Source organism: Pinus tabuliformis, chromosome 1_1, assembly GCF_031772625.1.
Source record: "Pinus tabuliformis cultivar Carrire ecotype Pingquan chromosome 1_1, CPIR1, whole genome shotgun sequence".
NCBI lineage: Eukaryota > Viridiplantae > Streptophyta > Pinopsida > Pinales > Pinaceae > Pinus > Pinus tabuliformis.
In genome coordinates this window covers 253,025,727-253,038,050 of record NC_142297.1, presented here as the reverse complement: position 1 = coordinate 253,038,050, position 12,324 = coordinate 253,025,727, and the positions used below count along the sequence as shown (strand labels likewise).

The 12,324-nt window shown below is 37.5% G+C and overlaps 1 protein-coding gene and 1 pseudogene across 1 annotated transcript; both read left to right on the top strand.

Annotated features, from left to right (window-relative positions):
- The first annotated feature begins 6,841 nt into the window (after window positions 1–6,841).
- LOC149212467 (uncharacterized) lies at window positions 6,842–7,357 on the top strand. Its single transcript, XM_089388701.1, has one exon. It carries the CDS (start codon window positions 6,842–6,844, stop codon window positions 7,355–7,357), a length of 516 nt encoding a protein of 171 aa, XP_089244827.1.
- A 2,874-nt stretch (window positions 7,358–10,231) lies between these two features.
- Window positions 10,232–10,537, top strand: LOC149212466 (auxin-responsive protein SAUR71 pseudogene; annotated as a pseudogene).
- Window positions 10,538–12,324: the final 1,787 nt, after the last annotated feature.

The following is a 12,324-nucleotide window of genomic DNA, read 5'->3' as shown; positions in this document are numbered from 1 at the left end:
ATTTATAAAATATTATCTAAATATATATATTTCATATTACGCTATTTTTAAAATTTTATTATTAGAAGATAATTCATATTTTTGGAAGTTTTAATTTCTGGAAAAAATAGAGTTTTTTTTACTTGCTGGTAAAGACATCCAACCAGAGAACGTGACGGAGGTCTGTCATCCTACGTATCGCATTAACGGGGAAGACTTCAGCCAATGCATGTCGTTCAGGCCTTTATCTAGCCATGTCTCCGCATGCCAGCTTTCCCCTGAAACGTCTCCATGCATGCTTGACCTTCATCTTCGGCACAAACGCTGACACCTTTTGAGGAAGAGCTCTGCATGTTTTCGGCCACGTTCCACTTCACCATCTACTTGCTAGCTTTCTGTCTGAAGCTATTATTCCACCACTGACCAAAGAGGAAAGTTTCTTCTACTAATTTTCTCTTCCTCTTCCCTGCGTACTCCTTACGCAGTGGCGAGTTTTTTACTCCTGGTATTTGGAAGGATCCTTCTTCCCTGATTTCTACCTTATCTTGGACCTGTTATCTGGCTTTCCTTTGTTTCTGGTTGCAGTTCTTTTTCGGTCGTGGTGATTTTTCATCGTTTTCAATTAGCACCCTACCCTTGGCATGCCTGCGGCTCCAGGTTAGTTCTTTACACTTTTTATCATGATTTCCATAAAGAATTTTGTCTGAAAAAGAATCTCAGCGCTTATAAAATGGTTTAATTTCTGATTTGGATACTAGTTATGAAGTTGGAATTCTAGTTCTGTAAATAAAAAAGGTTGTTTTGTTTAGAAGATACGCTTTTTTATTCGTTCTCTCGTATACATTTTGAATTCACATGTCGGGAAAAACAACTTCAAACTGGTCATGGGTATCTGTTTTCAAGCCTCAAAATTATTTTGTCATTACCAAGCCATGTTCAGATATTCACTTTAAGTTAGGACCTTGGTGGTGTGTCTACGAAGTTTTTTGTTGTTGCATAGTATGTCCTGAAGCGTCATCTTGAATAACCTATGTTCTGGTGAGGCATGAGATTCTTTGTCTCTGGGCTCACCCGTTTGAACAATCCAAGATAGGAAAGATCTCTGGAAGGTTAGCCGAGTTTTTGGTACTCTGTCGACACCATTCTGGTATTCTGGTTTTTCGGTGCTGGATCTTTCTCCGGGATGCCGGAATTCGGTTTGGGGTACAAGCTTTTAGTCCTAAACTCATTCCTTCTTTCCAAGATGATCTTAGGCTGAGACTTTTTAGATCCAAATATTATGATATTCAGTGATATTTAATTCTGCAAGGGACGAGAGCAGAAATCCCGAAACAAAGGAAGTCGTTGTTTTTCAAAAAAACCTTCCTTCCTGTCATATCCTAGCTCATGGTATCATCATCCTCTTTCAAAATCGGAGGACAGCTAGCCTTATGATTACTACTTTTCTTTTGGAAAAGGTGCCTTTTGTTCCCGAGGCTTCCTCTTGTCAGTCCTTTTGTCAGACGAGCCTCGTTTCTGACCCGTTTGAACCTATCTTCTCTGGGCATTTTATTCAGAGATCGTCAGTCCACTCAGTTTGCAGTGTAAATGCCTGGTCCGACATATATTCTTTTTGGATTTAATAGTACTCCTGAGTTAAGAAAGTAGGTGGACTCTTTAAGAATGGACCTCTCGTCTGACACATCAGCCATGGAGGCCATGGTCCATGCGGCCATTCAGGAAGAATCCTTCCACGACAACGCCAAGTTGTCAAATGAATGGCAATCCACTCTGGATGACATGTTTATCCGTCCCTCGGACCCACAAGATGACATGGATGGAATCGGTCGGGCAAAGGCAAGGCCTTTCCGCGAAAGCAGACAAACCGAGGTCGCATATGACGAATCTATGAGCTATTCACAAAAAAATCTGAAGCCTGTAAAAACTATCCCCCCACCCGCGACTATTAAAATTGAAAGTGTTCACTTGGCAGACCGCATAGAAAGCCTCCAGGATAATGCTCTGGTAGGCCGGTGGCACTTCCCGGAGATGGACGACTCCAAGATGAGAAGCTGGCTCGAACTGCAATGGAAACCTCTGATAGGCTATGTTCCTATTGTGGCCAGACTATTGAAGGAATGGTATTGCTTTCATTTCCTAAGTTCTAGCAACCTGGAAACCATCCACAATCAGCAGTGGGTTTATGGAAGAAGTTTTCTGGCATTACACAGATGGTATATGGGTTATAACCCGTTAAAGAATACCCCTACCAATAACTTGATTTGGGTCAAGTTACCCGGGCTGCCCCTGGAGTTATGGTCAAAGGAAACCTTAGCAGAGATAGGAAATGCCATAGGAAGATGTGTATATGTTGATCCGAGATGCCTGGGAGAGAAAGATAAACGTGTGGCTTGGATTCTTATAGATAAAGCTTACAGAGGAGGATTCCCGGACCATATTGATATATTCTGGAGGGAGTTAAAAATAAGTCAGAGGCTGGATTTTTGGGGAGTCCCCTTCAGATGCTCAGCATGCCACCGGACTGGACATCTAATCAAGAATTGCTCACGGCGTCCTGTCCCAAGAAGCCGAAAGCATCATGGCATCCCCCAGTTCGCGGCAAAAACTTATAGGACAAAATCCCCTTCCCTGGGAACAGAGAAGTTAACAACTACAAAAAGCCTGTCTCCTTCAGAGCCCGATGAGCAAAGGGCTAATCTTGAAATCCAACAGAAAACTCCACCGTCTCTCAAAATTCCAAACCCTTTGGATGTTATCTCTCCTTCAATGCCTCCTCTGGAGCCGGCCTCTGATCATGAAGTCCCTCTTCCTATCCCAGTCCCTCAGCCCTTTAAAGACATCAGCAGGGAGGTCCACATCATCCCATCCTCCTCTCCGTCCCCAAACAAGAAAAAGTCTCCATCCGGAAAAGGAAAAGAACCTATGATTACGGCCACCCCTGTAAATTCCCCAATATCCTCCCCTTCAAACTCGATTGGCAGCGACTTGGACTACCTTTTAACCAAGAAATCGCTGGAACTTAGACCTCTCACCATTCATAAACCAGGGAAACAATTTTCTCCTCAAATAAGCCCAAATTCTGCAAAAAACATTACGGTGAGAAGAAAAAACAACAGGGGCAGTAGACATTTCAGGGGGAGGGTTGATGGAGCAGGCAGAGGAGTCCGTAATCTCTCTCTTATAGATGTCCCTATCATTGATATGACAGAAGAAAGGCCTCTTAGAGCAAGCATGGCCGGAAAGAATCTCCAATGACTTTTATCATATCCATGAATGTAAGGGGTCTGGGGGCAGACCAAAAATTTTGGCCTTAAAGAATCTTTTCCATTCAGCAAGCCCCAAAATCATATTAATCCAAGAGACCATGCATGCCTCTTCTGTAGCAATTTCCTATTTCAGGAAAATGTTTCCCTCCTGGCATATAACCGCTTTGGAAGCTAATGGCCTTTCTGGAGGCTTAGCGGTTTTATGGGATCCTCATTGGATCAAAGCAAAAGCATATAGATGTTTGGCGGGAATCCTCATCTCGGCGCAAATTAGGGGGCAGAAATGTCCAATCAACATTCTGAATATATATGCTCCCTACAAAAACAGATTGCCATTCTGGGAGAAACTTTTTGCTTCAGAAATTTTTGACATTGAATTTTTGATGATTGCAGGAGACCTTAATGTCACTTTAAATTTGGATGAAATATGGGGCATCAGCAGGAAAAAGGATCCCCTTGCAGACCGAATCAAATATGAGCTTCTAAGCAGGAACCTTGTTGATATAATCCCTCCCAAAATGCTTCCGACGTGGGAAAATGGAAGAATTGAGAAAGCTTATATAGCCAAGAGACTTGATAGATTTATTCTACATGCTAGTCTAATTGATAAGATGGGCATGCCATTCTCAACAATTGAGAATGTGTTCATATCAGATCATAGACCGATTCTTCTAGGCTGGAGAGAAAAGGGTTTTAGAAAAGGCTACTCATTCAAATTCAATAGATCATGTCTGGAAGATCAAGAGTTTAATGATATTATAATAAAATCCTGGAGAGCGTTGTCATCAACTGAAAACTTTCCTCCTTTTCTGACTTTCAGGGACAAAATGGACTCCATTCGAAAGGTGGTTAAGGATTGGCAATTCAAGAAAAGGCAAATGAATAGATCTGCTCTCCGGGAAATTCAAAAGGAATTGGACAACATATCAGGATCCCTGGCTGCTCATCTACTATCTTTCAAAATGAGATGCCGTATAAAGGAGCTCCAAAAGAAAAAATTTAAAATCTTAGAACAGGAGGAAACTTTTTGGAGATTAAAGAGTAGGGCAATCTGGCTTAAGGAGGGGGACAAGAATACAAATTTTTTTCACAAATTTGCGAGCTCCAGACGTGAAAAGAATTCTATATGGAAAATAAGTGATGGAAGAGGAGGTTTTCTATACTCTCAACAGGACATTTCAAACGAGGCCGTGAGATACTTTGAAAATCAGTATAAGAGAACTGAAGACTGCAGGATTCAGGATATTTTATGGGGCATTGAATTGTTCCCACAGATGTTCGATGAGGAACTAAATGATCGAATCTTTCAGCCAGTAACCGAGGAGGAACTGTTAGGAACAATGAAATCTTTTAAAAGGGATAAGTGCCCAGGTCCAGACGGCTGGACGATAGAATTCTTCATTCACTTTTTTGATCTTATCAAATCTGATCTGTTAAGGATGGTAGAAGGATCCAGGATGTCAGGCAGTATCAATCAGAAAACTTCCTCCACTCATATAGCACTCATTCCAAAAAAGGGAGAAGCAGAATCCTTCCAGGACTTTAGACCGATATCCCTTTGTAACATCTCTTTCAAAATTATTTCGAAAATTATTGCAGAAAGAATCAAAGAAACTCTTTCAAGATTCTTAACAAAGGATCAGCACAGTTTTCTAAAGGGAAGAAACATTTTGGACGCGGTTGCAAACACACAAGAAAGTCTGTTTGCCATACATTCTAAAAAAAGTGATGCTGTCATTTTCAAGATCGACCTCCGCAAGGCATATGATTGCCTTGACTGGGGTTTCACCAGGTGCTTACTTGCAAAGATTGGACTAAGGGTCAACATGATAAACTGGGTCATGGCATGTGTTGAGTAGGTGAACTATGCTATCATCGTTAACGGGATTCCATCTTCTTACTTCCTTGCGGCTAGAGGACTTCGCCAAGGCTGTCCCCTGTCGCCCCTTTTATTCATCTTGGCTATGAATTCGCTTAGCCTCCATATCAACAAGGCTGTCAAGGAAAACAGGTGTCGACCACTGAAAATCTGCAGGAATAATTCCATCTCACATAATTTATTTGTGGATGACATTCTTTTGTTTAGAATGTTATGCAGATTCACCTGGCTATGTTTCTATGATATCCTTAATAATTTTCAAAAGGCTACAGGATTGCAAATAAACAATTCGAAGTCAATAATTTACCACAATGATGTCAACTAGGAAGCAGTAGAATGGTTATCCGCCCTATTTGGAATAGAGACGCAATCCATCAGACATGGAATTAAATATTTGGGTTTCCAGATAAAATCAAATGGATATTCAAAGATGGACTGGCAATGGATTTTAGATAGATACTACAAGAAGATATCAGTTTGGGAATACAGATGCCTTTCTTTGGCGGGAAGAGTGACCTTGGCGCAATTGGTGTTAAATCAACTCGCAGTATATTGGGCTCATTTATTTTTTCTTCCTACTAGCATTATTCAAAAAATGAATAAGCTAACTGCGAATTTTATATGGGGTGGCCAAGCAGGGAAAAGGAAATTTCATCTCTCTAAATTATCTGATATCTCTTTGCCGAAGAGCATGGGGGGATGGGGTATGTTGGATTTACGGACTTTCGGAAAGGCACTTTTATGTAAGTCTTTGTGGAGAGGGATTTATGGAGAGGGACCATGGAGTATCACAATTCAGAAGAAATATTTGGGCAGGAAGGATATATCACTCTGGTTCAGGGAGGGAAGGATTGGCTCCTCATATGGGTCTTCAATATGGTTAAGCCTCCGTAAGGTAGAAAGTTATTTTCTGAAGAATTTAATATGGCGCTTCCAAGCCGGCAATAAGATCCTTATTGGAAAAGACCAGTTTCTGAGTGGTGCCGAGGAGATCAGTGTGCCTGAATCACTATTAAATTTTTTCCATAGAAAAGGTTTTTTCTATTGGGACAATTTGATTTCTGGTTGGCAGGGATCGATCCCTCTTTGGAAAGAAGCAGAAAATTTGGAGATGTCGGTTGCTATTGCTCATCAATGGGAGAACATCAGGACGTGCCTCAGAAATTGCGGTATTTTCCGATCATCGGATTCTGATTGTCTCATCTGGAAAAATTCAAAAGGGATTAATCTGGTGCGTGTTAAAGATGTTTATCAGAATTTAATTGGGATAAAGGATGCCTCTCACAGTCCTATATTCCCTCTTGTATTTTGGAAATCTGGATGCCCTTCCAAAATGATTTATTTTTCATGGTTAACCTTCCATAACAAAAATCTATCTTGGGAAAACTTGAAAAAGCGGGGATGGCAAGGTCCAAGTTTCTGTCCAATATGCAGATCAGCTGAGGAAAACAACTGTCACATGTTTTTAAATTGCCAAAGAACTCAGCAATTATGGAAATCTCTGGAGATTTGTTATGGAATCCCTCATATTTCTCATGCTTCCATAATTGAAGTGTTTCTCTGGTGGAGTGAGCAAAAGGATTTATGGAGGCCGTTAATTATTATCACTCTTTGGAGTATTTGGAAATGGAGAAACAATGTTATTTTCAATAACAAAAAAGTTCCATTTTTGGAAATCTTTTCCATTATTGTATCTTTCTATGACTCTCTTCCGCAAATGCCTCTCAAGCAAAAAAGGGACTGTAAAGATCATACACATGCGCACACAATGTTGCCGAGAGCGTATTTCGATGGAGCTGAACAGAAAGTTTCCTGCGGCTATGGAGTGCACATTATAGTGAATGAAAATAATCAATATCTCATCCACTGGAATGGGGGAATGGGCTCCAACAGCAAAGCTGAGGCGATGGCTCTTGCTGGCCTGCTAAATTTTTGCTTCTTTCTAAACATTCAGGCTGTCTCAATTTTTGGAGATTCAAAAGTAATGGTGGATTATGTATCAAGGAAAAATAATATTTACAAGCCTCACCTTGTAGGATGGATGGACAGGATCAGGTTTTTCTGGGAAAGGATGGAAGGAAGTTCAATTCATCATATCAACAGGGCTCAAAACCAGCAGGCAGACTTGTTGTCAAAGGAGGGTCTTCAATCGGCTCCAGGTTTTTGGTTTATGAAGGTAACTTCTGAAGGGAAAATTTTCTCTATCCAGGAATTTTCTCTTCCTGATTCCTAATATCATTAAAGCTGAATCTCAGGTATGCACTGGTTTTCTTCTCTTTTGTCTTATGACCCCTCCGATTTTGTTTATAAATGATGATGTATCATGTGAATTTTACTATGTAATGCTTCCCTTCTCCGGAACTTTCCTCCTATGTCACTTCTATGAACAATGTAAATTTTGAATCTGGATGACAGTCTCTGATCTGTCGTTTTTCTTGGCAAATTTGTCTTGCCGTTTTTTTTGGGATTATGCTTCCCACCTCTTCAGCTTTTCAAATGATCCAGACCTATATGGGTCATATACAGAATTACAAGCAAATGTACTAATCCGTCTCTTTATATATCTTATATAATATGATCTTGCTTTTTCGCTCTGAAAAAAAAAAAAAAAAAACATTTATTTTAAATTACATTAATATTGATTACAAAAAGAATTAATATAAATATTAAACATATATACAAGGAAAAAAAATGTAATAATATTTTTATCCATCTAGATTTATTCTCATTTTACTATAGATATTTTTATCTATCTCGATCTACTTTCAATTTACTATGGAGATTTTTAATTTGTAAATAAGTTGTGTTACAATATTATGGGTCAATACGATCATTTATCAATATCACATGCAGAAAAATAACAAATAACTCCATATAACACTTGTTCATATAACATTTTTTTAATTAATCAATTTAATTAAAATAGCAAAAAAGACATGACTACTTTTTTAATCTTTGATTTGTGTATACATCTAAGAACATTCTAAAATATTCATGGAAGGTAAATTTCAACCATCCACATTATTAATAATTAAATTAAAATTATAAAAACAAATAAACATATCTATTAACATAATTATTATATAAATTTGTAAATTAATTTTCAATTATCATTATATAAATTTAAATGTATAAATAAAACATAAAATTTCTCAATCAAAATTACAAATGCAAATCAAATAAAAATACTGAAAATAATATTTAATGTTTACATAATTATTAATTTAATTTGTATTTATCCTTTGGCTCCTAAAACGAAATAAATTAAATACAATCCACATATATAATGATACAAACAGTCATTGAATTTCTAAATAATAAGAGTGCAAAAACATTAAGATTGAGCTTTTTCTTGGAGATCAGATTAATGAGATACGCTGATTTTGACGATTTGCCTGCAAACAATCAAGCTTACAGATAAGTGTCATTGGCACGATCTCGTGCGTTGAAACGAAACAACGTTGTTTGCTCCATTCCACAAGTTGGACACGAAATTCAAACCACAGTGTTGCAAGTGGACAGGAATTTTGGAAAGCCTGCTACAAGTGGCAGCTGTCTGTTATCTGTTCGGATTAAAAGGTTTCACTGGTTTATCTATTTCTTAAATTTAAATCTTCCTTATTTTAAAATAAGGAGTTGGATTCAGCACCCTGAAAAATCTCTACCACGCTTTCATTGTGCAGAAATTATCTATCAATTTTGGGATTTCAATAAATTGCTGCTGGATTTTATAGAAATTTAACCAAAAAATCCCACGGGAAAAATTTCCAAAAAATTCTCACTAAAAACAAATGCTTAAAATAATGCGTCGTTTAAATCGTCCTTACTTGTCGCGGTCCTTCTTCTGTAGTACATGGCGGCGAGATGGATGACCCTTCATGATGCACATGGCGCGCGATGGCTGACCTTTCCACTGTTACGGTCACTGTCAAAGCATTCAATACCCTATAACATAGGAAATATGGCTGTCCTTTTGTGAATACCCTGTCGGCATGCAGCGAGCGGTGAACAGTGCAATGGAATTTCTTTCACGTATACTCATTAATTAACTGTTATGCCCAAATTCCAATTATTTGATTATTGGTTTCCACTTTTATCTGATTAATTAACGGGCTCGACCAACTTCCAATTTATTTGTTTACTAGATTCCACTTTTATCAGGTGACGATGAAGGATTATTTTATCAATTGACTACTGGTATCGTGGTGAGTTATTATTTAAATGATTAAATTAGCATATGGAATTTAGAAATCTATTACCTCATTGTCAATGTTTCGAAAAGCTGGGTGATCAGGTGAATGATTCCAATTTTTTATATCTAAATGTCCAGGTTGAAAAAAGTAAAATAAAAGCATCCTCGTTAAACTAGGTGGAAAACATATCCACGAGAGCTAACTTCCAAACATAAGGAAATTGGTAATTGGAAATATTCCTTCAGTGAAAGCCGACAAATTAATTAAAAATTTGATTTGTTTTTAGTGAGATATTTTAACAAATGTAGGTTTTTTAAGTTTAATTTTTCTAAAATTTCACTTTAAATTTTTTTACCACAATAACTTCCAAAATTTTAAAATCAGCCTAAAAACAACTCCTCCTTTCAAATCTGCATGTTTTATACTCACACTAAAAACAACTCCTTCCTTTAAAGTCTGCATATAGCCTAGAGAATAAACTTAAAATTTATGTATAGGCCAGAGAATAAATTTTAAAATTACATATGGGGTAGTTTGTGGTCTAAATAAATATCCCACGCTTTCGGTCTCTGATTCCACAATGTATGCCGCCGTCGATTTTGACTGGACTTTTCAAATCGAGTGCGACTTTTTCTTATTATATGCATTTTTAAACAATATCCCATTAATGGTACACGTATCATTGTACGGAAAATCTGACCATCTATATGATCCTTCTTGCTTGGTCCTCCAGTATTCAAACTGTAGCAGATTTTCAATGCTATAGCGGATGATCAGAGGAGTTGTATCCTATGCCATATGTTCTCCTGCTCTGCTAAATCTAGCAGACATTCATTTCTTCGCAATCACTTCCAGTGTGACACTTGATTCGTTTCATGCATAGAGTTATTGATATCCATTCCCTCAGGCGGTCAATGGCGTTTCTCAAGATAGCGAAGAACCAGAAGAGCAGACAGAGTTCATATGGCAAGAAGAATGACAATACTGTTCCGAAGGGATTCGTGCCTGTGTGTGTAGGGAAGGATATTGTTATAAGATTTGTGATACATGCCAGCGTTCTCAACCATTCCTTATTTGCAGAGCTGCTGGAGGCTTCTGTAGAGGAATTCGGATATAGTTACAAGGGAGCTCTCAGGATTCCCTGTGATGTATTCTTGTTTGAGAGGATTCTTGAGCTCATCAACAGCAAACATCCAACGTTATCAATCTGTCATGAATGATTTTGGTAAGCCCTTGGTTTTTTTAATGAATGTATCGAAAATCCATTAATGGATGCATAGTTTATCTCCGTATATGTGATAATGAATGGATGGTTTATTGATGGCAGAACTGGAACTCAACCTCTTTTTCTCCACGGTTTAGATTTTGGTTGCTTTATTAAGAACCATAACCTGTGTGGGAAGAATTTCTCCATTTAATGAAAACGTGGGTCTTTCCTCCATAGAAAATTGGCAGCTGACTACTAGCTAGTGGTCCTATTTGACGCCTGTGTTAAACAGTCAAAACCAGGGAAAGTCTCAAGAACTAGTAACTATGTTGTTTTCTTCAAAATGATGCTTCAATTAATAAGATATACTAGCATTTTACAAATATATAGTCTCATTTTCTGAATGTGCATATGCTCTGACTTGGAAGTATGGAATTGATATTTTAGCTTTGTGAGCACATGGAAGGGATTATTGTGGGCCGGTGAGAAGTGGGATAGGAGAAACTCTGTAACAAATTTCTAAATTGTCTCAGGACACAAGCTTCTACAAGCTCCCACATAATCTCTATACTGGCCGACTGGAATGTTCTGAAGCCAGCATTTCATTAGCATGAATTGGCTCAGAAAATAATAGCTTATGCTTAGCGTAGAGAAGAAAGTCTACACGATACACCCCATTCTCTAGAGTTGTAATTTTAACCTGTAAGAAACATGGGAATTAGAATTACAAATTTGACTAAGATTGTCTAAAGTACCAAAGGTGTTTAAATATCTGTCCTCTAATGATAGTAATGAGCTGTAAAATCTCAGCGCTTAATCTTAACTCCATACTTAATAAATATCCACATTGTCACCGTAGTTTGGGAGTTTCTTTACTTTCGGGAGTTCCTTTACTTCAGCCACTATTATGGAAAAAAAACTCGCACACTAGGGCTCATGTTTAATTCCATTTTAAAAGTACTTTGAAATGATGTTGTTTCACTTGGAAGCAACAAAACTCAGAGTAATCATTCTTCAACAATAATTCCAAAATATAGTTATGGTAGTCATGGAAATATATGAATTTATGAAGGATTTAGGTAAGACTTGAATTAGAAAGATTAATATTCACAACCTTTCTCTTGCAGATAAAATGATGTTCAAAATGCATTGCAATTTTAAAATTTGATAACTAAAAGGACCTGTTTGATGGAATAGGTCTCTTTAACACAGTAGGGGTGAAGAAACTCTAAGAATTTTTCTCATGATGAAGTCCATCACTTATTAGAAATAGGGAATTCAAAAGATTAATCATTTTAATTATAATCATATAGAGGCAAATAATATCATCTTGCTCATAGACATGAGCACAACAAGGCACAACAATTAATTTATGGGTAAAGGGAGACTAAGAATTTGAATTGTGTAACTTTATCCAAACACTTTGGAGAGACATAGGAAACTAATAGGAAACTAATATGCGGAGAGTTATGTGAAACCTGAGCATTTCCGGTATGAAATAAATATAATAGGAGGGCAGTGGCAGAATTATAAAAAAAAGGCAAAAGAGAGATTTGACCCTCCCTTTAAACAAAATCTACATAAAATCCCCAAATGGTATGAAATGGGAACAATCTGCAATCATCTACAAGCTTATCACCAAGAAATTTATTGTTTTTTATTATTAGCATTCCCTATAAGGCACTTGTTGACCTCATTCTCACAACCAACATTTGATATTTTAGTGCTTATATATTTGATAATTTTTAAGATTAATGTTTCATGCATGGTTGGAATGTTGGGTTTGATGTAACGCTCTAA

Bases quoted from the DNA above. Each gene is read 5' to 3' on its own strand.
- LOC149212467 (XM_089388701.1), top strand. From the start codon at position 6,842: ATGCCTCTCAAGCAAAAAAGGGACTGTAAAGATCATACACATGCGCAC.